Below are 27,524 nucleotides of genomic sequence, written 5' to 3' on the forward strand. Positions count from 1 at the left end.
GGGCCCCATAATCTCCTATTACCCGGGGAAGTGCCCCTCCCGAGACCAGGCTCTGGATCTGCCACTGGCTGCCACACACAATAGTCCTTAAAAGGACTTTTGGGTCTCTAACAAGTTTTAGCAATTTAGTGCAGGTTGCGCTAAAAATATATATTGCTGCCGCACACAATAGTCCTTAAAAGGTCTATAACAAGTATAAAAGCTAAAATATTCCTATTTCACTCCCTACACTATCCCTTCAGCTCTCCCTAAGACTGAGCTGAACACGCGTCATCGGGTGCTATATAGCAGCCGATGAGGCGTTTCGGCCAGCGAATCACTGTAATGCCAGTAGCCAACATACCTACGGCATTACAGTGAATTGCAGTACTTACCTGCACGTTTATTGGCACACGCGGTATTCGGCCGAACACCACAAGGTGCCAAGCATCTCGATGCTCGAGTAAAATTAGTGTTTGGCCGAGCATGCTCACCCAACACTAGTCTGTGCCTCTCTATGGCCTCATAGGCTTCAGGCCTTGTGGTCGGTGTCCGATGAGAACGACTGGCAGCTTTAGATGTTTGTCCAGGGATAATTATGGGCATTTTGGGCAGCCATGGCCCCCCCCATCAGCCACGGTCACCCAAAACGTCCTTATTATAATCCTCCATTGCTACATGGTAAAGGGAATCCATTAGCTCATTATTTTAAAAAAGAGCATTGCCACATTCCTAACATTCTGCTGATTCAAACGTTTCTACCCCATTCAGATCTGTGGCTCTGTTGCAGAGAAATCATGTCTATTCTGATATGCAAATTAGCCCTTTGGTGCAACAAGGGCAGCAAACTTGCACCTCCTTGCACCACAAGCTCTTGCCTTTAAAAAAATAAAAATAAAAATCCTCTAGGGCTGAAAGTGTTACTTCAGATTGCTGTCATCATTTAGCAGATACAGTACAAGTGTACTAAATGTCAGCAGTTAGGTGGCAATCTGTAAATTATTGATCTGCTCTTACATTATGTGTTTCTGGAAATTCTGGGACTTGTAGTCCGAAAGTACAACTATAACAGTCTAGGAAAGAAATGTGAACAAATCCCAAAGAGCAAGAGGGGATTCGTAATGGAACAAATCAGAACACTGCAAACGGATCACATGATCAGAGTAATATCACAAGGAGGCTTGGAACGCACAGACAGGAAGCGCTGGTAACTTCTGTCGGGAGGAAAGTCAGTAATAGGAAACGCATAGGAGACACAGAGACAGGAGTGGAGGCATGTAAGTTATTGTATCTGTAACCTTTAGTGCCATTCTAATACAGGAGGAGCAGACTGTGGTGTCCTGTCTGTTATTATACTACAGGAGGAGCAGACTGTGGTGTCCTGTCTGTTATTATACTACAGGAGGAGCAGACTGTGGTGTCCTGTCTGTTATTATAATACAGGAGGAGCAGACTCTGGTGTCCTGTCTGTTATTATACTACAGGAGGAGCAGACTGTGGTGTCCTGTCTGTTATTATAGTACAGGAGGAGCAGACTGTGGTGTCCTGTCTGTTATTATACTACAGGAGGAGCAGACTCTGGTGTCCTGTCTGTTATTATACTACAGGAGGAGCAGACTCTGGTGTCCTGTCTGTTATTATAATACAGGAGGAGCAGACTGTGGTGTCCTGTCTGTTATTATACTACAGGAGGAGCAGACTGTGGTGTCCTGTCTGTTATTATAATACAGGAGGAGCAGACTCTGGTGTCCTGTCTGTTATTATAATACAGGAGGAGCAGACTCTGGTGTCCTGTCTGTTATTATAATACAGGAGGAGCAGACTCTGGTGTCCTGTCTGTTATTATAATACAGGAGGAGCAGACTCTGGTGTCCTGTCTGTTATTATAATACAGGAGGAGCAGACTGTGGTGTCCTGTCTGTTATTATACTACAGGAGGAGCAGACTGTGGTGTCCTGTCTGTTATTATAATACAGGAGGAGCAGACTCTGGTGTCCTGTCTGTTATTATAATAAGGAGGAGCAGACTGTGGTGTCCTGTCTGTTATTATAATACAGGAGGAGCAGACTCTGGTGTCCTGTCTGTTATTATAATACAGGAGGAGCAGACTCTGGTGTCCTGTCTGTTATTATACTACAGGAGGAGCAGACTGTGGTGTCCTGTCTGTTATTATACAGGAGGAGCAGACTCTGGTGTCCTGTCTGTTATTATACTACAGGAGGAGCAGACTCTGGTGTCCTGTCTGTTAGTATAATACAGGAGGAGCAGACTGTGGTGTCCTGTCTGTTATTATAATACAGGAGGAGCAGACTGTGGTGTCCTGTCTGTTATTATACAGGAGGAGCAGACTCTGGTGTCCTGTCTGTTAGTATAATACAGGAGGAGCAGACTGTGGTGTCCTGTCTGTTATTATAATACAGGAGGAGCAGACTGTGGTGTCCTGTCTGTTATTATACAGGAGGAGCAGACTCTGGTGTCCTGTCTGTTAGTATAATACAGGAGGAGCAGACTGTGGTGTCCTGTCTGTTATTATACTACAAGAGGAGCAGACTCTGGTGTCCTGTCTGTTAGTATAATACAGGAGGAGCAGACTGTGGTGTCCTGTCTGTTATTATACTACAAGAGGAGCAGACTGTGGTGTCCTGTCTGTTATTATACTACAGGAGGAGCAGACTCTGGTGTCCTGTCTGTTAGTATAATACAGGAGAAGCAGACTGTGGTGTCCTGTCTGTTATTATACTACAAGAGGAGCAGACTCTGGTGTCCTGTCTGTTATTATAATACAGGAGGAGCAGACTCTGGTGTCCTGTCTGTTATTATACTACAGGAGGAGCAGACTCTGGTGTCCTGTCTGTTATTATAATACAGGAGGAGCAGACTGTGGTGTCCTGTCTGTTATTATACTACAGGAGGAGCAGACTCTGGTGTCCTGTCTGTTATTATAATACAGGAGGAGCAGACTCTGGTGTCCTGTCTGTTATTATAATACAGGAGGAGCAGACTCTGGTGTCCTGTCTGTTATTATAATACAGGAGGAGCAGACTCTGGTGTCCTGTCTGTTATTATAATACAGGAGGAGCAGACTCTGGTGTCCTGTCTGTTATTATACTACAGGAGGAGCAGACTCTGGTGTCCTGTCTGTTATTATACTACAAGAGGAGCAGACTGTGGTGTCCTGTCTGTTATTATACTACAGGAGGAGCAGACTCTGATGTCCTGTCTGTTAGTATAATACAGGAGGAGCAGACTGTGGTGTCCTGTCTGTTATTATACTACAGGAGGAGCAGACTGTGGTGTCCTGTCTGTTATTATACAGGAGGAGCAGACTCTGGTGTCCTGTCTGTTATTATAATACAGGAGGAGCAGACTGTGGTGTCCTGTCTGTTATTATAATACAGGAGGAGCAGACTCTGGTGTCCTGTCTGTTATTATAATACAGGAGGAGCAGACTGTGGTGTCCTGTCTGTTATTATACTACAGGAGGAGCAGACTCTGGTGTCCTGTCTGTTATTATAATACAGGAGGAGCAGACTCTGGTGTCCTGTCTGTTATTATACTACAGGAGGAGCAGACTCTGGTGTCCTGTCTGTTATTATACTACAGGAGGAGCAGACTCTGGTGTCCTGTCTGTTATTATAATACAGGAGGAGCAGACTGTGGTGTCCTGTCTGTTATTATAATACAGGAGGAGCAGACTCTGGTGTCCTGTCTGTTATTATACTACAGGAGGAGCAGACTCTGGTGTCCTGTCTGTTATTATACTACAGGAGGAGCAGACTCTGGTGTCCTGTCTGTTATTATACTACAGGAGGAGCAGACTCTGGTGTCCTGTCTGTTATTATAATACAGGAGGAGCAGACTGTGGTGTCCTGTCTGTTATTATAATACAGGAGGAGCAGACTCTGGTGTCCTGTCTGTTATTATACTACAGGAGGAGCAGACTCTGGTGTCCTGTCTGTTATTATACTACAGGAGGAGCAGACTCTGGTGTCCTGTCTGTTATTATACTACAGGAGGAGCAGACTCTGGTGTCCTGTCTGTTATTATACTACAGGAGGAGCAGACTCTGGTGTCCTGTCTGTTATTATACAGGAGGAGCAGACTCTGGTGTCCTGTCTGTTAGTATAATACAGGAGGAGCAGACTCTGGTGTCCTGTCTGTTATTATAATACAGGAGGAGCAGACTCTGGTGTCCTGTCTGTTATTATACTACAGGAGGAGCAGACTCTGGTGTCCTGTCTGTTAGTATAATACAGGAGGAGCAGACTGTGGTGTCCTGTCTGTTAGTATAATACAGGAGGAGCAGACTGTGGTGTCCTGTCTGTTATTATACTACAGGAGAAGCAGACTCTGGTGTCCTGTCTGTTATTATAATACAGGAGGAGCAGACTCTGGTGTCCTGTCTGTTATTATAATACAGGAGGAGCAGACTCTGGTGTCCTGTCTATTAGTATACTACAGGAGGAGCAGACTGTGGTGTCCTGTCTGTTATTATACTACAGGAGGAGCAGACTCTGGTGTCCTGTATGTTATTATACTACAGGAGGAGCAGACTCTGGTGTCCTGTCTGTTATTATACTACAGGAGGAGCAGACTGTGGTGTCCTGTCTGTTATTAGGACACCACAGTCTGCTCCTCCTGTATTATAATAACAGACAGGACACCAGAGTCTGCTCCTCCTGTATTATAACAGATAGGACACCACAGTCTGCTCCTCCTGTATTATATCTGTTATAATACAGGAGGAGCAGACTCTGGTGTCCTGTCTGTTATTATAATACAGGAGGAGCAGACTCTGGTGTCCTGTCTGTTATTATACTACAGGAGGAGCAGACTGTGGTGTCCTGTCTGTTATTATACTACAGGAGGAGCAGACTGTGGTGTCCTGTCTGTTATTATACTACAGGAGGAGCAGACTCTGGTGTCCTGTCTGTTATTATACTACAGGAGGAGCAGACTGTGGTGTCCTGTCTGTTATTATAATACAGGAGGAGCAGACTCTGGTGTCCTGTCTGTTATTATACTACAGGAGGAGCAGACTGTGGTGTCCTGTCTGTTATTATAATATAGGAGGAGCAGACTGTGGTGTCCTGTCTGTTATTATACTATAGGAGGAGCAGACTCTGGTGTCCTGTCTGTTATTATACTATAGGAGGAGCAGACTGTGGTGTCCTGTCTGTTATTATACTACAGGAGGAGCAGACTCTGGTGTCCTGTCTGTTATTATACTACAGGAGGAGCAGACTCTGGTGTCCTGTCTGTTATTATAATACAGGAGGAGCAGACTGTGGTGTCCTGTCTGTTATTATACTACAGGAGGAGCAGACTCTGGTGTCCTGTCTGTTATTATACTACAGGAGGAGCAGACTGTGGTGTCCTGTCTGTTATTATAATACAGGAGGAGCAGACTGTGGTGTCCTGTCTGTTATTATAATACAGGAGGAGCAGACTGTGGTGTCCTGTCTGTTATTATAATACAGGAGGAGCAGACTCTGGTGTCCTGTCTGTTATTATACTACAGGAAGAGCAGACTCTGGTGTCCTGTCTGTTATTATAATACAGGAGGAGCAGACTCTGGTGTCCTGTCTGTTATTATACTACAGGAGGAGCAGACTCTGGTGTCCTGTCTGTTATTATACTACAGGAGGAGCAGACTCTGGTGTCCTGTCTGTTATTATAATACAGGAGGAGCAGACTCTGGTGTCCTGTCTGTTATTATAATACAGGAGGAGCAGACTGTGGTGTCCTGTCTGTTATTATAATACAAGAGGAGCAGACTCTGGTGTCCTGTCTGTTATTATACTACAGGAGGAGCAGACTCTGGTGTCCTGTCTGTTATTATACAGGAGGAGCAGACTGTGGTGTCCTGTCTGTTATTATACTACAGGAGGAGCAGACTGTGGTGTCCTGTCTGTTATTATACTACAGGAGGAGCAGACTGTGGTGTCCTGTCTGTTATTATAATACAGGAGGAGCAGACTCTGGTGTCCTGTCTGTTATTATAATACAGGAGGAGCAGACTCTGGTGTCCTGTCTGTTATTATAATACAGGAGGAGCAGACTCTGGTGTCCTGTCTGTTATTATAATACAGGAGGAGCAGACTCTGGTGTCCTGTCTGTTATTATAATACAGGAGGAGCAGACTCTGGTGTCCTGTCTGTTATTATAATACAGGAGGAGCAGACTCTGGTGTCCTGTCTGTTATTATAATACAGGAGGAGCAGACTGTGGTGTCCTGTCTGTTATTATAATACAAGAGGAGCAGACTCTGGTGTCCTGTCTGTTATTATACTACAGGAGGAGCAGACTCTGGTGTCCTGTCTGTTATTATACAGGAGGAGCAGACTGTGGTGTCCTGTCTGTTATTATACTACAGGAGGAGCAGACTGTGGTGTCCTGTCTGTTATTATACTACAGGAGGAGCAGACTGTGGTGTCCTGTCTGTTATTATAATACAGGACGAGCAGACTCTGGTGTCCTGTCTGTTATTATAATACAGGAGGAGCAGACTCTGGTGTCCTGTCTGTTATTATAATACAGGAGGAGCAGACTCTGGTGTCCTGTCTGTTATTATAATACAGGAGGAGCAGACTCTGGTGTCCTGTCTGTTATTATAATACAGGAGGAGCAGACTCTGGTGTCCTGTTATAATACAGGAGGAGCAGACTCTGGTGTCCTGTCTGTTATTATAATACAGGAGGAGCAGACTCTGGTGTCCTGTCTGTTATTATACTACAGGAGGAGCAGACTGTGGTGTCCCATCTGTTATTATACTACAGGAGGAGCAGACTGTGGTGTCCCATCTGTTATTATAATACAGGAGGAGCAGACTGTGGTGTCCCATCTGTTATTATAATACAGGAGGAGCAGACTCTGGTGTCCTGTCTGTTATTATAATACAGGAGGAGCAGACTCTGGTGTCCTGGCTGTTATTATATTACAGGAGGAGCAGACTCTGGTGTCCTGTCTACTAGGGATCGACCGATTATCGGATTTACCGATATTATCGGCCGATATTCAGACAGCTGATCGGGTGTCCGACCCCTGCCGATCTGATATTGATGACCTATCCTGGGGATAGGTCATCAATAAATATAACTTGGACAACCCCTTTAATCTTCATTAGTGGCGCAGTGCTCCCCCCCCCCCCAACCCCAGTATTAGACATTGGTGGCGCAGTTCGCCCCCCCTCCCCCCTAGTATTAAGCATTGACGGCGCAGTGCGCCTCCCCCCCAAGCCCCCCAGTATTAAGCATTGGCGGCGCAGTGCGCTCCCCACCCCAGTATTAAAAACATTGGTGGCGCAGTTACCATGGCAGCCAGGACGCTATTGAAGCTCCATGCTGCTGTGTGCACAAAGCACAGAGCAGCAGGGACAGTGTGAGCTCCTATTCACCCTGATAGATCTCTATCAGGGTGACTAGGACAAGGGTTCTAGTCCCTAAGGGGGCTAAAAGTTTTTAAAAATAAAAATAAAAAAAATTACAAAATTAAAACACCAGAATATTAAGTATAAAAGAAAGATTTACAAAAAAAAATACACATTAATTTTCAGCAGATTTGTGGGAATTTTCAAAAATAAAAATTCCCAGAATATCGGTATAAATTATTGGCCTGAAAGTTCACAAATTATCGGTATCGGCCCTAAAAAAAAATCAATATCGGTCGATCCCTACTGTCTACCTGGTTACTATAATACAGGAAGAGCCGACTCTTTTGTCCTTTCTGTGATTGGTTACAATACAGGGGTAGTAGACTAATTAATTTCAATTGCGTTAAGTTGAATATCATCTCCTGCTGCTGATTTGCTATTTATAATGATCCACATCATCTAGTGACATAATTATATACCAGACAATGGTGGGAGATTTTCTTTTACATTGACTATAATTTTATGTTCTCCATCATTAGAGTTTAGATCATATGACTCAGCAGGAATGGATGAAGTAAGGAGTTGCGAGGCTGGAAGATTGTTAAACCTGACACTGGAGATCATCTACCTCCTGACTGGAGAGGTGAGAGTTTGTGTAGTATGTATTGGAATGAGACTGGGGTTGGGGTTGTATCAGTACTTTACACAACATTGTCAGAGGCAGGGTAAAAAAGAGGTTCCAAATATACTGTAAGGGATCGTCTCTTTTCAGGGGGTCACACTCACAGATATCTCACCAGAGAACGGATTTTCATGTCCAAACTGTGCATTTATTTTGACAGTCTTCTCATAAAATATAGTCCAGTTATACATCACTGGGTGGGGTGAGGTTCCCGCACCGCCAACACTTAAAACGCAAATAAACTCCTGCCCGTCTAGGTGCTACCTTAACACAATACGTCCCTACCTCACTCATGGAGCTCAGTTCACACATGGACATTATATGCGGCTTTCCTCAGCCAACATCAATACAGCAGCCTCCAGGCTGTGGCAACTCCAGTACCTTTTGGGGGAGTGCGGCCCAGTAGTCCTTCAGACGCCGGCCGTGCAACCCTCGTTCTCTAGGCGTCGCTAGGTCCTCCAAACCTCAGGCTATTGCATAGCCTCGTGGCTCCTCAGCCTTGCCTAGCTGAGACCACACTGCCAGAACCTCACCAGGCCTCTGTCTGCACACTTACCAGGGTGAGACACACCCAATCACAGAAACCAGATTAAATGGAATCCCTGGACGTGAGCATGCCCTAAGTCCCGGACTGGAGCATGTGGAACAGGCACCCACCCAACACATTGCCTGTTCCCAGTAAAAGCCCGTCCTGAAATAGCTGAACCAGCTACACTATCTATATGGTGTCCCCCAACTACTTTAATGGACACCTGGACTAGGGCTTTTACTCCACTAAGGCCGGGCCCCTTGGTGACGCGCTACTGGTGCAAACAACACCTCAATGTTCACATTGCCACAATACTTTATTTTAAAAATCCGTCTGCTAATCCTTTTTATAGTAAGCCACGCCCCCTGAGCCCCGCTTTGTCGTGCAGCCAGTTCGTTCATGGCTGCACGCAACATGGAGGAGCTTTACAGAATGCTCGTCCATGCCTTTATTGTAACATGCCCAATCTGCCCTCCGGTGATTGCTCTGATTGGCTAGTCCAGGAATCCTCAAACTGCGGCCCTCCAGCTGTTGTAAAACTACAACTCCTACAGTGCCCTGCTGTAGGCTGATGCCTGTAGGCTGTTCGGACATGCTGGGAGTTGTAGTTTTGCAACAGCTGGAGGGCCGCAGTTTGAGGATGCCTGGGCTAGTCTGTACAGACTAGTCAATCACATGATCCTAATGCCGGCTGAAAGGTTTTGATCTCCACAGTCCGTGACTGTGGGGATCAGAACCTTCTAAAATGTGTGTATATATAATATTTCCCCCCCACCCCCCTTGGGCTACAGCCCCAGTGTGCCCCCCTAATTTCAGGATGGCCGGCGGCAGCGCTGCTGATCCCCCTCCCGCCCCGATCTGTTTCAGGATGGCCAAGCTGTTAGCAGAGTGTCAGCTATAATATACAGCTCACACTCTGCTTGAAACGGCCGACATAGGGACCGCTGTATGGAAGGGGTTAAGAGATGGAGGGAGCTCCCTTCCTCCCCCATCGGGCGCTGCTCTGCTGTGGCAGTGTCCCGATGGTTACCATGGCAACCGGACGCCTTCACAGGCATCCGGCTTGCCTTGGTATAGCTGATCAGGCTCCTGCTAAACTCAGAAGCCTGATCAGGCTGAGGCCTCATGCACACGACCGTTCAGTTTTGTTTGCGGTCTGCAAAATGCGGATCCACAACAAATGGAAGCAGCCCGTGTGCCTTCCGCAATTTGCGGAACGGGCGGCCCATTGTAGAAATGCTATTGTCGGCAAAACAGACAAGAATAGGACATGTTCTATGTAACGGATCTCCTGGCACCCCGACTGGGTACCTCCGTTGATGAATGCTCCTAGTGCTTCCCGAGGACTCCAAGCACTCCACTCGACACCGTAACCACCACAGGAACCAGGAACAGCTCTTACAAGAGCTAGTAGTTATAGCCAGGGGAGTATAGCAAATCTTCAGCGTATAGCAATCCCCAGTGTCGATCAGTTACCCAAACACCAGCCTCAACATGATGAAGGGTAAAACAGGAATTCTTTATTGAACACACAAGCATTGACTTATATACACATTTTCCAACAAGGGTACCACCCCCGTGGACCTGGTTGGGAACTGAGGACATAACATAGCAGCCAATCTTTTACAGTTTAAACACAAAAACTATACATTCAACAAACACAATGGCATTGCCTGTGACGCAATTAACAAACACAATGGCATTGCCTGTGACGCACTCAATAACAGAATAGGCATTGTCTTTGACTCAATCAACAAAATAAAATTACCAAAACACAATGGGCTCTGCCTGTGATACAATTGCCAAACAGAATGGGCTAACGTAATCACTCACAGGCAGAAAACACCCATTTTTCCTCAAAACCCCACATATCCCCATAATTTAGCTCTGATCTGGGTGAACAACATATCCAAAAATCACCCAGAGCAGGGGTTCCCGAATTCCATGGAAGTCACATTTGGCCGACCGCAAGCATGGCTTTCCTGCCCAAAACAGTTCCACAGATTTAGGCTGTGCGGCCGGTCTGTCTTCTCCTTCAAAGTTAGTATATGGGCCATAATCCTGAGGCAAGAGGCTGGCACACAGGCCCCTCCAAAACCCAGTGGCGAGGTTAGTTTTGCCACATTCTATTCTTTTTGCGGGGCCACGGAACGGAGCAACGGATGCGGACAGCACACGGAGTGCTGTCCGCATCTTTTGCGGCCCAATTGAAGTGAATGGGTCTGCATCCGAGCCGCAAAAACCGCGGCTCGGATGCGGACCCAAACAACGCATGTGTGCATGAGGCCTTACTGTGAGTGACAATGCGCTGCAGCACGCTATACAGTGTACTGTAGTGTATTGTAAACCATCAGACCCACTGGATATTCAAGAACCAAGTGGGTCTGGGTAAAAAAAAAGTGGGGAAAAAAGTAAAAAAAAAAAACACTAATTTCTTCTTATAGCCACATATTTATAATTGATAAAAAAAAAAAAAAGGAAAATACATTGCACATGTTTGGTTTCATCACGTCCGTAACAATCTGATCTATAAAAGGATCACGTTACTTTCCCCACACGGTAAACACCATAAAAAAAAGAGAAAAACTATGATGACATTTTTCCCACCTCACTTCTCAAAAAAAGGTATCAAAAAAGTCGTATGTAACACAAAATAGTACAAATCAAACCGTCAGTTCATCCCGAAAAAAAATGAGACAATCGCCCCAAAAATTACAAAAATATGGCCTTTAGAAAATGGAGACACAAAAACTTTTTTTTTTTTCTAAAATGTTTTTTTGTGTAAAGCCAAAATAAATTTAAAAAAATAGACAAATTGGGTATCGCTGCGTCAGTAACGACTTGCTCTTTAAAAATATCACACACTCTTCCGCCAAAAGGTAAATTCCGTAAAAAAAGAAAGTGTGCCAAAACAACCCATTTTATTGGTCTATTTGCCCAATAAAGTGTAATATTAAATGATCAAAAAATATTATGTACCCAAAATTGGGACCAATGAAAATGTCAACTCTTCCTGCAAAAAATTAGCCCCTGCACAAGACGATCAGCAGAAAAATAGAAAAAATGTCTTTCAGAAAATGGAGATAGAAAAACATGAAGTAGACATATTTGATAAAATCGCGTCCGTAACAACCTGCTCTATAAAAATAGCACATGATCTAAGGCTACTTTCACACTTGCGTTAGGAGCGTATCCGTCTGGTGTCTGCACAGACAGATCCGCTCCTATAATGCAAACGCTTGCATCCGTTCAGAACGGATCCGTTTGCATAACTGTTTATTTCAGATCTGATTTTTCACTTCGGAAAACTCAGATCCGACAGTATATTCTAAACACAGAAGCGTTCCCATGGTGATGGGGACGCTTCAAGTTAGAATATACTGAGAACTGTGTACATGACTGCCCCCTTCTGCCTGGCAGATGCTGCCAGGCATCAGGGGGCAGACCCCCCCCTCCTGTATTTAACTTATTGGTGGCCAGTGCGGCCCCCCCTCCCTCCCCAGTATTAATTGTAACCAGTGCGGCCCCCCTCCCTCTATATTCATCGGTGGCCAGTGCGGATTCCCAGTATTAAATATGACCAGTGCGGCCTCCCCCTCCCTCCCTCCCTCCCTCCCCAGTATTAAATATGACCAGTGCAGCCCCCCTCCCTCTATATTCATTGGTGGCCGGCCAGTGCGGCCTCTGCTCTCCCCCCCCCCCTAATTAAAATCACCCCCCCCCCAATGATGGGGGGGGGGTGATTTTAATTAGGGGGGGGAGAGGGGAGGCCGCACTGGTCATAATACTTGGAATCCGCACTGGCCACCAATAAATATAGAGGGAGGGGGAGGCCGCACTGGTCATATTTAATACTGGGGAGGGAGGGAGGGGGAGGCCGCACTGGTCATATTTAATACTGGGGAGGGAGGGAGGGGGAGGCCGCACTGGTCATATTTAATACTGGGGAGGGAGGGAGGGGGAGGCCGCACTGGTCATATTTAATACTGGGAATCCGCACTGGCCACCGATGAATATAGAGGGAGGGGGCTATAATTAATACTGGGGAGGGAGGGGGGGCCGCACTGGCCACCAATAAGTTAATTACAGGAGGAGGGGGGGTCTGCCCCCTGCTGCCTGGCAGCATCTGCCAGGCAGCAGGGGGCAGTCGTGTACACAGTTCTTAGTATATTCTAACATGAAGCGTCCCCATCACCATGGGAACGCCTCTGTGTTAGGGTCCATTCACACGTCCGTTGTTTGTTTCCTGATCTGTTCCGTTTTTTTCAATGGGTCCTGAAAAAAAACGGACAGCACAATGTCAGATCAGGAAAGAAACAACGGACGTGTGAATGGACCCTTAGAATATACTGTCGGATCTGAGTTTTACGATGTAACTCAAATCCGATGGTATATTCTAACATAGAGGCGTTCCCATGGTGATGGGGACACTTCAAGTTAAAATATACCATCAGATCGGAGAAAACTCCGATCTGATGGTATATTAATAGGAACTCCTGACTTAACATTGAAAGTCAATAGGGGGACGGATCCGTTTGAAATTGCACCATATTGTGTCAACGTCAAAGGGATCCGTCCCCATTGACTTGCATTGTAAGTCTGGACGGATCCGTTTGGCTCCGCACGGCCAGGCGGACACGAAAACCCTGCAAGCTGCGTTCGGGTGTCCGCCTGCTGAGCGGAGCGGAGGCCAAACGGTGCCAAACTGATGCATTCTGAGAGGATCCGCATCCACTCAGAATGCATTGGGGCTGTACGGATCCGTTCGGGGCCGCTTGTGAGAGCCTTCAAACGGAACTCACAAGCGGACACCCGAACGCTAGTGTGAAAGTAGCCTAACCTGTCAGATGAACACTGTATAAAACAAAAAATAAAAACTGTGCCACAACAGCCATTTTTGGTTACCTTGCCTAACAAAAAGCATAATATAAAGCGATCAAAAAGTAATATGTACCCCAAAATAGTACCAATAAAACCATAATCTCATCCTGCAAAAAATGAGCTCTACATAAGACAATCGCCCAAAAAAAAAAAAAAATATGGCTTTCAGAAAAAGGATACACTAAAACATGACTTTTTTCAAAAATGCTTTCATTGTGTAAAACTGATTTTTTTTTTTTTTTTAAGTAGACATATTAGGTAAGGGCTGCATTTGTAACGACCTGCTCTAAAAAAATATGTCATGCTCTAGCCCCTCAGGTGAATGGCGTAAAACAATAAAATAAAAACTGTGTCAAAACAACCAATTTTTTGGGTCACCTTGACCCACAAAGAGTAATATTGAATGATCCAAAAATCATATGTACCCAAAAATGGTATCAATAAAAACATCAACTCTTCCCACAAAAAATGGTGAGCTTTCAGAAAATAGTGACACAATAAAAACAAGATTTGTTTTGTTTGGCCAGGGATGTCATGTGACGACTCCTCTGAAGATGCATGCTGGGATTTTTACTTTCACTTTGAAGCTGCTCCAAACAGCCTCTCCTCAATGGGAGCATGCTATGCTGAGCACATTAGAAAAATTATATGCACACAGTATATCTCTCATGATACAAATACCTCGTGGCTTTAGTTATTATCTGGGGCCATTTATTTATTTATTTATGTTTATGCGTATGGTTGCCAACCCCTTTAAGTTTATTGAAGGGGTTTTCCAAATTTTTGCTATTGATCATCTGTCCTCCTGATAAGTCATCGATGTTAGATCAGTGGTGGTCTGACACCCGGGATACCCATGATCAGATGCTCAGGCAGCCTCTGGCACTGGAAACAAAATACTGGTACTGTCTGGCCACTAAGCCTTCTGCTTCTGGCTCCATTCACTATTAAATTTCCAGCTCCAGCAGTTTCCAAAACAGCCGATTGGTGATGGTGGAACCCATGTGCTGACCTCTGTCCCCAACGTGTATTCTTCTTTTGACCTCTGAGATTAGTCCAGGTACGGACAGAACCATTCTAGTCAATGGGCCAGTTGACATAGTATAAAACTGCAGCATGCACCGTCTGATTTCTCGCAAGGCTCTGTGTGAGAGAAGCAGACCATACAGTGAAATCTGTGGCAAATCTATAGGAAAATCTGGGACAAAAAGGAAAAGCCACAAAAATCTGCTGTAGAAATTCTGCTGCAGAAAATCCGCCCTGACCGTGTCCTCACTGGCCTGGTTTTTGTGCCTGATTAAAAGTGGATACTATCTACTATTTGCACCTGAAGCTTGTCTGAGCGGGAAGACACAGGCGTTCACTCGTTGGGCACTGGGCCAGTAAGTTATATGGTGCTAACAACGGTTTCTTTGGAACACTATGGTGTGGTATTTCTGATGGCAAAATGTTTTTCTCTTCACCCATAATCCATGCGAGGAGGACCTCCCATCCAGAACAGGAAACTTGAGAAGATAAAAAGGTTTACTGTCCACCAGATAGAAAGTCCTGGGAGACTCTCTCTCTCTTTTTTTTTTTTTTTTTGGGGGGGGGGTTACTTTGTTAACACAAAGGAAAGGCTACTTACCATAATGGTCTGTTCCCTTTGAGGCGTAAGTCTTTTTAAAAGAATAAGGAAGGTCAAAAGACCAAATAAATCCCACTTCAAATTTACAACTTTTATTGTGCAAAACACAAAAAAAGCAGCGTGCATTCCGCATTTTATGAAACGTCCTACGCATTGAACAGTCCTATCCTATTTTTGGGGGGACAAGGTGACTAAAAAATGGTGAATCGCAGTTTTTATTTATTTATTTTTTCGCGTTATGGCGTTCACTACATAGGAGATTTTTTTATAGTTTGGACTTTTCGACATGGCGTTATTTTCTATGGTTATTTATTTATTGTTTATATATTTTATATATAAAATTGGGAAAGGGGGTGATTTATACCTGTCACCGGGATTTTGCGCATAGAGCTGAGGACATGGGTTGCTAGATCACCGCTAGCACATCCACAATACCCAGTCCCCATAGCTCTGTGTGCTTTTATTGTGTAAAAAAACTGATTTGAAACATATGCAAATTAACCTGAGATGAGTCCTGTCCCTGACTCATCTCACATACAGGACTCATCTCAGGTTCATTTGCATATGTATCAAATCGTTTTTTTTACACAATAAAAGCACACAGAGCTATGGGGACTGGGTATTACGGATGTGCTAGCGGCCATCTAGCAACCCATGGCCTCAGCTCTATGCACAAAATCCCGGTGACAGGTTCCCTTTAATATTTTAGTGTTTTGTTTTTGTTTACTTTTTATTTAATAACTATTTCCCCCCTTAGGCTACTTTCACACTTGCGGCAGAGTGATCCGGCAGTCTGCATGCAAACGGACAGCATTTGTAGACTGATCCGGATGCGGATCTGTCTTACAAATTCATTGCAAGAACGGATCCGTCTCTCCAGATGTCATCCGGAGAAACGGATCCGTTATATATATTTTTTTCACATTTTTTTTACCGGATCTGGCATTGCGGTATTTTTAATGCCGGATCCAGCACTAATACATTTCAATGTAAATTAATGCCGGATCCTGCATTCTGGAATTTTGGACTGTCGGGTATTTATCATATATAAAAATATGAAATCATAAAAATTATGATTTCAGATTTTTTTATGAAAAATAAAAAAATTAAAAAATTAAAATGGAAATTTAATTGGCGGACATATAAACGCCAGTTCTTTTATTGATGAGATCTAAAGTTAATTTGTGCAGCTAATGAAACAGGGTGCAATTAATTATACAAAATATAATTTATTATAAATACAAGCAGTACAAATGGCATACAAATGAATACAAAGATATATCAAAATTGACCATAAGATGGTGCTCCACCGTTTACAGGCTGACTTAAGTACAATACAATACTACTTTTCCTTTTTATCAAATTATTACCGATTAATATACTGGTAATCGAAATATTATAATGCAACAACAACAAAAAAAAAAAAAACAATAGAAATGAATCTGTGGAAAATCCCTTATGCTCAATCAGAGAATATGGCAGTAAGAGACATCTTATAAATACGCCCGTTGACCTAACTACGGATAACAAAATCCGATCAGAGATTCCACTCTGATAGCAATATTACAGAAATTCTAATGATGTGCACGTTCATTAAAATTTCCCATAAAATTATTGTTAACACTATTGACCCACTAATAATGGGGTCTCAACTATATGCCAATTGGAGCGATTTATAATTACTGCAAGTAAAATATATTATACATTACCCCTTGCTTTGGGATAAAGAGCTTTTAGAAGGGACCCAGCTTTCCAAGATTCAGATCTATCCCGTCCTGTGGTATGTTCCTGATGTGTGAAGTGATGCTGATGAATCTGAATTCCCACGTGTTCTCCCTGAAGAAGTTCCAAGTGATGTTTGGCTCAAGTCCTCTTTGTCTCAAGTGATTTTTCAAGTGATCTTAGTTTTTTCTTCTAAAAACTGGTTTAGATATCCACATCCTTATCTATGCCCATCCCCTCTTGGATTAGGGATTTCCAATTAGATAAGGTGGGTGTGACGTATGGTAATCATGGGTATGATGTCATTTTATTGACATTCTTTCTGCCCATCTACCACTTGATGGCACTGTTGTATCATATAGCAATTTTTAGAATTAACATATATATCCGGCTTTATTACACCTCTTAACCTTTGGTCTCTCCCAACTTAAATCAATTAGGAGGCATTCTCTCTGACACTTTAGGATCACTTTCCCAGACATCACGGATCCATTTTGACAGTCAACAGACCATCTTATTTATGGTCAGATAAGAGAACCATAAACTTCTAGCTTTTGCCCTGGTTTGTATACACCTAATTGTCACAGCTATTTGAGTAATGATGTTTGAAATACCCTCAGCTCCTCTGAATAGACCCTTCTTAAGAGAAGAAAACAACAACTTGCTATATCCCCTCAATGAGATACAATACAAAAAGATACATTAATAATGTCTGGTTATAATACTTAATATTGCTTATTATATATGAATCATTAACAAGTTCAAACGCTAAATAAATGCACACAGGAATATATATATATATATACGAAAAGATACCCATTCCACACCAGATGTGTTTTATGGATGTCTCTTATTAGATCATGAAGCTATATAACACCCATTGTTCCTCAGACTGATATGTTTAGAGAAACCAGTGTTTTTAAGCAATAACCTCTCATGACCCCGGTAGTTAAGACAGTTCATGTGAGACCCATTACAATCTCTAAGATACCACATCTGTTGGCAATAACTTTTAAAACAATATACATTGTATGCCAGTGACCATTCCTTCTCTGGCTTATTCCAGCAGAGTTTTTGGCCTCTTAAAGGTAATGTGAATCTCCATTTTGGTTCTAATATTGTCAGACCTTAATGTGCAGATATGAATATGCCCGACAGGACGGAGATAATACTGCAGTATGCTCCGGTATTTCCTCCAAAACGCCGTTCAGTGACTGAAACCATGTTCCCTCAGCAGTCTCTCCCTCCCCACTGTGCCGCTGCTGCCACCAATGAGAGGAGATAGGAGGGGGGAAGACTGTGGCCATTGCACCCCCCCCCCCCGTACTATATAATTGCTGGCAGTGGCCACAGGATCCCCTCCCCTCCTCCTCATTAGTGGTGCAGTGGCAGTTGTGATCGGAGCCCCAGCAACGTAATCCCGGGGCCTGCGATCGGTTACCATGGCAGCCAGGACGCTACTGAAGCCCTGGCAGCCATGGTAAGCTCCCTGCTGCTGTGTGTGCAAAGTCCTATTCACCCTAATAGATCTCTATCAGGGTTAATAGGACAAGGGATCAAAAGATCCCAGGTTCTAGACCCTAAGGGTACTTTCACACTAGCGCTTTTATTTTCCGTCATAGGGGATGTAGTGGCTGGGGACGGGGTCAATGACTTGCCCCTGATCCCTGATCACGACGGGATTTATACACTTAAGTTGACGCTCAGTGCTGATCCTGCTATTGACATCCTCCGGTCTCGTATTATTCCTGTTTTTCTTTGCCACATAATGGTTACCATGGTCATTTGATGACAACAATGTCAGATCCCGTTCTGCTGGACATGCGTAGTGGTTGATTACCACACAAGCCGACATATTCAGTGTGGGCGGATAAGGTCACATGGGGCGCATGCTCGGGACGTGAGGAAATCTCCCGTTCCTAGAATGTATGCCTGCGCAGTATCCAACATGGGACGCTGAAGTTCCGCTACACATGTGAGGATTCATGACGTGGGTTTTAATTGATATATGATTAAGCACAGATGCACTTTATATATGAATTATTGGTAATTATGAATTTAACATGGAATCATGGCTATAGAGGAATTATTTACAATCACTATGTATGTAATAATGCTGTATTTTGTAAAAAAAAAATCTTTTTAATCATGTTTTTCACTGTATATTTATATTTATTCATTGATGACCAATTATGTAACATTGATTAGACCTACTTGTTTAAATATGTTGAGAGCACTGTATTCACTAGCTGGACAAAGGCTCCATTGAGAGAGCTGAAATGTGGCATTGCTGTTGGGTGTAATAAAATCCACCTTTTTCATCACAAGATTGGAGTGCTGCCCTCATTTCATTGATTTCTAATTATATATATATATATCTCAATAAATATATAAATGTCGCACTAGGGCACTGAAACCACACCAGGTGCTCCTGTAAATTGAGACCACTCTCTCAATACAGCAAATAATATAAAATGGATAAACAGGGCACTCACGGATAGCCGAGACCAAGTATTAGAAGCAATTATTAGCTTTTATTACTACAACAAATAAAGTCGATAAAACAATGTAGCACAATGTGGCACAATAATAATAGATAAAACAATGTATCACAAAAAACAGTATCGTAGGTGAGCTGTAGATAGGATATATTGTAGTCTATTGACCAGCTGAAAAATGTTCAATGATGCAATCTAATATATCTCCAGTCCAATGACGTTGCATCCGAAAATGCTATCAATGAATCATTGACTGCAGTGTTTCAATTGAGAATGGCGGCGTCACGCCGAAGCAATAAGGTAGCGGCGTCCCGCTCCTGAATAGCTTGCAAAGAAAGATAATCCGTTACCTTTACATCGACCTGTAGTTCGTCCGGAAATGTCACTTTAAGCCTTCAGATGTTTTGTTCCCAGAATATGCCTTTTGTTGTATTTTAGCACTATTCCATCAGGATATTGAATTCGGCTCGTTTTTTTCCGTTACGGTCGGTTAGTTGGTAACTCCAATATTTCAGTACAGCAATGGGGTGTAGCACCAGACGCGTTTCGGGGTCCAAACCCCTTCCTCAGTGGCATGCTTCACCCCATTACACACCCCTCTTTTATACTGAATGTTCTTTGCTTTGATTAGTCCCAATTGGATCGTAACTTCCTGTTTGTCGATCATACTCAGGTGTTCTACCCTACAGCTCTAATATGGGCATAGTATTGCATGGGAAAGAATTGTCAAAATTGTAAGGCACCAAGAAAAAGTCTTCTTTAGCGGCTTTAGCAGTTTGATATAGTTCTGCAATTTCATCCAATTGTATATCTACAACTGCTGCATACTATGGAATAAAAAACGCATCTACACCTTTTTTTTTTTTTTTTTTAAGTGGATAAGAGCAGAACTAGATCAACCAAAAGCGTCTTACTCATGTACAACATCACAATATTTATAAAAATGAAAAATTCCACTTTTTAGGGGATACTTTGTAACCCAGTAGTTGTTTATTACATACCACATCTATATATTACATAGTGTCGCTTATATAACCATATATAAATCAAACTTTAGTTAAAACATATTATGAGCACAAATATGATATTGCAAATAAAATAAAGTAAAAAGACTTCACCAATATCTAAAATGTATAAAATATACATTATTAAAATGTTAAAATGAGGGATGTGTTGTGGTGGGCACCCATGTCTAGAGGAGAAACCGACTGTGAGTAGAAACAGTCGGTTAGTCGTCGAAACATCGGTGACCACCACTTTCTCATAGGAACCCAAAGAGCTCAAATTCTGCATTGAGCCCCCTGGGCATCAGGGTATCAAGTTCAAAAATTCTTTTAGTTTCTAATCTAGACATTTTTTCTATGTGGTTGCCTCCTCTCCATTCTTTCTCCACTTTATCAATGGCAAAAAATTTTAGACCTGAAGGGTCCTGATTGTGTGTAATTTTAAAGTGGTAAGATAGTGAATGGTTTTCAACTCCCTTCCGTATATTGTTTATGTGTTCCGAAATACGCTTTTTTAGAACCCTTTTAGTTCTGCCTATATATAGTCGTTTACACGGGCATTCTATGGCGTAAATTACATTGTCTGAGTTACAGGTTAGGCAATCCTTTATTGAATGGCAATAGTTGTTGTGGGTAGATACCAATTCACTAGTCTTTTTCTGGAAGGATGTAACTTTACAGTTTTTACAACTACCACACCTGAAAAAACCTTTTAGGCCTATCCAACCTGAAATGGTAGATTCCCTGTTTATTTGTTTTTTCACAGTGGGTGCCACTTTTAGGCCTAAATTGGGTGCCTTCGTAAAAATAATTCGTGGATTTACTGGTATGGCAGTGCCTATGGTTTTGTCCTTTTGTAATAAATGCCAGTGTTTGATTATAATTTGGCGTATTCTTTTATAATCATCGCTAAAGGGTAAGATTAACTGTAACGATTCTTGGGGAGATATTGAATTATGTATTTTATCCTCAAAAAAGGACTTTCGATCCATGGTTTTTACTTGCTGAAGTGCTTTGTCCAGGATTTCTATAGGGTAATTTTTCTCCAAAAAACTTTCCCTCATTTTATTGGCCTCCAACATATATTGTGTTTCCAATGTACAGTTTCTTTTTATTCTTCGGAATTGTCCTTGTGGGATGTTTAATAGCCAACTAGGGAGGTGACAACTATTAAAAAGAATATAGCTATTCTTGGCAGTAGGTTTAATGAAAGTGCTGCAAATAACATCTTGATTTACTATATTAATGTGCAAATCTAAAAATTCTATCTTCTCCTGACTTGTCACTCCTGTAAATTTAAGGTTAATATCGTTAGAGTTAATGTCCTTTAAAAAAGTTTGTAGGCTCTCATCTCCACTTTGCCATATAAATAAAATGTCGTCTATATAACGTTGCCAGAGCACCAGGTCCGTCCCCAGCCTGGGCCGTATGACCAATCTTTCCCATTCCGCCATAAATAAATTGGCGTAGCTGGGGGCGAACCTGGTGCCCATGGCAGTACCCTGTGTTTGTAAGTAAAAAATCCCCTCAAAATTAAAATAATTATGATTTAAAATGAAGTCTATTCCCTCAATAATAAAATCAATTTGTTCAATTTCCAATCTACCCTCTAGTGTTAGTTGGGATCTTACTGCCTGTTTACCCTTATCATGATCTATTACTGTATATAGGGATTGTACATCTAGAGATCCCATGATCCAGGTGTCCTTAAATTTTAATTTCTCCACTATTTGAATAATTTGTGTAGTGTCCTTTGTATATGACTCAGTTTTTTGGACCCTAGGTTGTAACATTTGGTCTATATACTGTGATAGATTTGACGTAAGGGATCCAATGCCTGACACTATAGGCCTGCCTGGGGGATTTTCTTGATCTTTGTGTACTTTTGGTACGCAGTAGAACATGGGTATTCGCGGGGTTTTATTCAATAAAAATTTGTGCTCCTCATCCGTTAAAATACCTTTCTTGTGGCCTCTGTCACAAAAAGCCACCAGTTCTGTGTAAAAATGGTTAGTGGGGTCACTAGGTAATTTGCGATAGGTATTAGTGTCTTGCAGCTGTCTTAGACATTCCATGTTATATTTGGAAATGTCCTGGATCACAATGGATCCTCCTTTATCTGCTGGTCGTATCACTATACTATTATCTTTCTGCAGAGTCTTAAGAGCTTTTATTTCATCATTGGACAAATTTTTCCATTTATATTTAGTGATATTTTTGATTTTCCGTATATCACTTTCTACACATTTTTTGAAACTTGCCATTTCATGGCTAATTTCATTTTTGGGATATTTTTTAGATCTATTTTTACATGTTGTATGTATATATTGGTCATTTCTGTCAATTTCTCTAGTAGTTGGATTTTTAAGGAAGTATTTTTTGAGGCACAAACGTCTTATAAATTTTTCCACCCCTATAAAGGTGTCAAATTTATTTAGGGCAATTGTGGGGGCAAATTTAAGGCCCTTATTTAATAATTGTTTTTGGGGATCTGTAAGGGTTATGGAACTCAGATTGATAATAGAATCATTTTCTATTAGATCTAAACTCATCTGCGTTGTCCCCTTTTTCTTCCTGCCTCCTCTACGTATTTGTGTCTGTCTCCCTCGTATGATTTTATCCTTTTTGGGTAATGGTGTTCCTGATGGTGATTTTGGTTGTGCAGTGTAGTGCTCTTGATAAGGGACATAGTGTCTTTGTGATTTGTCTACTTGTTGGTGATATGGAGTGTACATTGTTTGGGGCCTGTTCCTCAAATTGTATTGATGATCCCCCTGATGAGTGATATTGTGTGTATGAGCTTCCTCCTGTGGTGGTATATGTCTTAACCGTGTCCTGTGATGTGGTGGGGTCCTGTCTAAAAAAACCTGCCTGTCTTCAAGTGCCTCAAAACGGTTCTGTGTTGGTATTGTGTATTTAACAGTGTTATGGGATCTTTCTCTGTCCGTCACATTTTGTGTTTCCTCTGTTAGGATTCCTATTGTTTCAGTGTTTATAATAGAGTTACCTGTATTGGTAATTTGGTTCTGCCCAATTTTAGGTATAAAATGTAATTTCTTAATTTTCTTTTCCATTATATCTTGCTCTACTTTATCGAGATTATTACAAAGTTTAGATTGCCAATAGTTGAATTCATCATTTCTTGGCAATTTTCCCATATTAGTTTTCATCTCATTAATCTTATCCGTCACCTCGCTCAATATTTCTTTCCTTCTTTTCAGAATTAACTCTACCAAGGAAAGGGAATACTGATGGAGCAGCTGGTCCCATTCGGTGTTAAATGTGGGACTATGTAGATCCTGTGCAGGGGATTTAGTCAATGTTAAACCCTTTGGAGTTTTACCACAATCCACAAACCTGCACAGTGTCTTAATCTCCCATCTCTGTCTTAGCTGCTTCACCAGTAAATTCTCCAACTCCCTGAATGTGTTTCTCATCATTCTATCATTTTCTACATTAACCTCTTCATTGTTAAACACAAAATTTTCAACCTTCAATCTTTTGGTTTCTACATGGTCCCAGATATCCATGGTGTTTACCGTGTCCTGTGCAGACATAATGAGTGGACAATATAAAGCTCAATAAATATATAAATGTCGCACTAGGGCACTGAAACCACACCAGGTGCTCCTGTAAATTGAGACCACTCTCTCAATACAGCAAATAATATAAAATGGATAAACAGGGCACTCACGGATCACCTGAGTATGATCGACAAACAGGAAGTTACGATCCAATTGGGACTAATCAAAGAAAAGAACATTCAGTATAAAAGAGGGGTGTGTAATGGGGTGAAGCATGCCACTGAGGAAGGGGTTTGGACCCCGAAACGCGTCTGGTGCTACACCCCATTGCTGTACTGAAATATTGGAGTTACCAACTAACCGACCGTAACGGAAAAAAACGAGCCGAATTCAATATCCTGATGGAATAGTGCTAAAATACAACAAAAGGCATATTCTGGGAACAAAACATCTGAAGGCTTAAAGTGACATTTCCGGACGAACTACAGGTCGATGTAAAGGTAACGGATTATCTTTCTTTGCAAGCTATTCAGGAGCGGGACGCCGCTACCTTACTGCTTCGGCGTGACGCCGCCATTCTCAATTGAAACACTGCAGTCAATGATTCATTGATAGCATTTTCGGATGCAACGTCATTGGACTGGAGATATATTAGATTGCATCATTGAACATTTTTCAGCTGGTCAATAGACTACAATATATCCTATCTACAGCTCACCTACGATACTGTTTTTTGTGATACATTGTTTTATCTATTATTATTGTGCCACATTGTGCTACATTGTTTTATCGACTTTATTTGTTGTAGTAATAAAAGCTAATAATTGCTTCTAATACTTGGTCTCGGCTATCCGTGAGTGCCCTGTTTATCCATTTTATATATATATATATATTGTGTGTGTGTGTGTGTGTGTGTAAATGATTTTACTTATGAGATACATCCTGATATGATTTGTGTTTTGGACCTGAAGATCATTAACGGTCCTGGGGCCGCATCATAACTGATATTTATCGTAAACCGACATCTATGAACAACATCTTACATTGACAAAGCTGGCACCCTAACCCAGTCAAGAGTGACATCTCTATTGGCCAGTACCTCCGGGTTCGGAGGAACTGTGCAACAGTTGAGACTTTAAACATGGCGCCTGATCGCACGTGCAGCGGGTGCCATGGCAGGCAGGTCTCTGCTGTTTCATACAGCAGAGACCTGCGGCTAATTACCGTGAGATCACGGCATCCAAATGCGCAAAAACCCAGAAGCTCAAGTTGCACTGAACACTGTAAGGCCTCTTTCACACGGGCGAGTTTTCCGGGTGGGTGCAATGAATAGCACCCGCACTGAATCCGGACCCATTCATTTTAATGGGGCTGTGTACATAAGCAGTGTTTTTCACGCAGCACTTCTGCATTGCGTGAAAATCGCAGCATGTTCTATATTCTGCGTTTTTCACGCAACGCAGGCCCCATAGAAGTGAATGCGGTTGCGTTGCGTTTTTCACACAAATAACTTAGCAACACTCAAGGGATATCGGACAAGAAGTAGGAGTTTCTATGCATCTGGCTTGAAGCAGCACATGAGCCAGGAGTTTGCTGCACCATTTTGCAGCCCTTGCAGAGCGAAAAAATTGGAAAATGCCAAAGACACCACGGGCAAAGGATGTGGAGAGGCTCATTGTCCTCTTCCAGGAGAGGCCCTGCCTTTGGGATCTGCGTTCTGGGGATTACCAGGACTGGTATAAGAAAGATGCCGCCTGGGTGGAGATAACCCAGGAGCTATTTTCTACCATCTGGGAGAAAAGCAAAGGGAAAAGTCAGCAGAATTTGGGTAAGTAGCCAATGTATACATGTTTGATCCTTGCTGTCCTCCCTAACATAGGGCATGTCATACTTTAATTGTATATTTGGCAACATTTTTCCTTCTTGTCTTTTTATTACAAGTTGACGAGGTAAAGAATCGTTGGCGGAGCTGCAGGAACCAATTCAGGAAGGAAATGAAGCAGCATGGGCGAAGTGGTTCTGGGCCCCCAAAGAAACATCCCTATATATACTTTATGTTGGAATCATTTTAAAAATGTCACTTTATTTTTTTAGGACATTAGAAGGCTTAGAATTTTAGAAGCAATTCTTACAATTTTTAAGAAAATTGTCAAAACCCACTTTTTAAGGACCAGTTTAGGTCTGAAGTCACTTTGTGGGGCTTACATAGTGGGTACCCCTATAAATGACCCCAATGTAGAAACTACACCCCTCAAGTTACTTAAAACTGATTTTACAAACTTTGTTAACCATTTAGGCGTTCCACAAGAAAAAGGAAAATGTAGATCAAATTTTAAAATTTAAATTTTTTGGCAGATTTTCCATTTTGATCCATTTTATTTCTTTCGCACATCGAGGGTTAACAGCCAAACAAAACTCAATATTTATTTCCCTGATTCTGAGGTTTACAGAAACACCCCCCACGTGGTCGTAAACTGATGTAAGGGCGCACGGCAGGGAGCAGAAGTGTAACGGGGTGCCGAAGGCGCACTCGGTCTCCCATCAGCCGCAGACCTGCTGCTTAGCTTCGGGAGCGAGGATCCCAGGGCGGCTTTGCTAGCTGGGAGGTCCTCCCTGCTCCTAGGTCTGCCTTGAGCGCCGAGCTGATCATTCGGTGCTCAACTGGTCGGCCACGTAACATGACCCTCACTCCCCACTATAAATACAGGCAGCCTGCTGGCCACAGGTTGCCTGTTAATTTTAGGTATCTGGTGATTGTTTTGTTCCTGCATACTTACCTGATCCTGTGTTCCCTGACGATTCTCTGCCTGCTCCTCCTGTACTGCGCATCTCTCCTGATATCCTGACCCCGGCTTCCACCTGACGATTCTTTGCGGACTCCTGTTGTACTTCGTTTCTCTCCTGGTATTTGACCTTGGCTTTTCCTGACTATTCTCTGCTCATTCCTTAGTACTGTGTAGCTCTCTAGGTATTGACCCGATCTGTTCACGTTCCATTATTTGTCTTGTCTGTCTTCCCAGCACGTATCCTAAGTTAGGGACTGCCGTCTAGTTGTCCCCTGTCATTAGGACTTGCAAGGCAAGAAGCAGGGCCAGGGGTGAGGGTGGAGCGCAGTGGTCACTATCTTCCCCCCCTGTGTGTAGTGTACGTTACCTTTGCAAGAAGAAAAGGCGTGCCGCATGGTTTTTGGAAGGCAGATTTTGCTGAACTGGTTTTTAGAGGCCATGTCCCATTTAAACCCCCCCCCCCCCCGATGCACCCTTACAGTAGAAACTCCCAAAAAGTGACGCCATTTTGGGAACTAGGGAATAAGGTGCCAGTTTTATTGGTAATATTTTTGGATACATATGAGTTTTTTTGATAATTTATTATAACACTTTATGGGGCAAATTGGTTGTTTTAGCACAGTTTTTATTTATTTATTGTTACAGTGTTCACCTGAGGGGTTAGGTCATGTGACATTTTTATAGAGCAGATCGTTACGGACGTGGCTATACCTAATATGTATACACAATAGTAGCATTTTTTAAACAAAAAAAAAGTTTTAATGTGTCCATGTTCTGAGAGCTACAGTGTGTTTGTTTTTTTTTTTTTGTTTTTTAGCGATTTTCTTATGTAGAGGCTAATTTTTTGAGGGATGAGGTGATGGTTTTATTGGTACCATTTTGTGGCACATACACCTTTTTGATCACTTGGCGTTGCACTT

At 42.6% G+C, this 27,524-nt stretch overlaps 1 protein-coding gene across 2 annotated transcripts in view; it reads left to right on the forward strand.

Moving 5' to 3' along the window:
- Positions 1–1,170: 1,170 nt before the first annotated feature.
- LOC122941629 (gastrula zinc finger protein XlCGF57.1-like) overlaps positions 1,171–27,524 on the forward strand; it is a 40,488-nt gene continuing 14,134 nt past the window's right edge. The window contains exons 1-2 of one of the 2 annotated variants that reach the window (XM_044299020.1): positions 1,171–1,256; positions 7,891–7,994. In XM_044299020.1, coding sequence (XP_044154955.1) covers positions 7,917–7,994 — 78 coding nt within the window. In that variant the 5' untranslated portion in view covers positions 1,171–1,256; positions 7,891–7,916. The remainder of the gene's footprint in view (positions 1,257–7,890; positions 7,995–27,524) is intronic. The other variant, XM_044299021.1, reaches the window with a different exon arrangement.

The sequence above is a fragment of the Bufo gargarizans genome, chromosome 6 (genome assembly GCF_014858855.1).
Source record: "Bufo gargarizans isolate SCDJY-AF-19 chromosome 6, ASM1485885v1, whole genome shotgun sequence".
Classification (NCBI taxonomy): domain Eukaryota; kingdom Metazoa; phylum Chordata; class Amphibia; order Anura; family Bufonidae; genus Bufo; species Bufo gargarizans.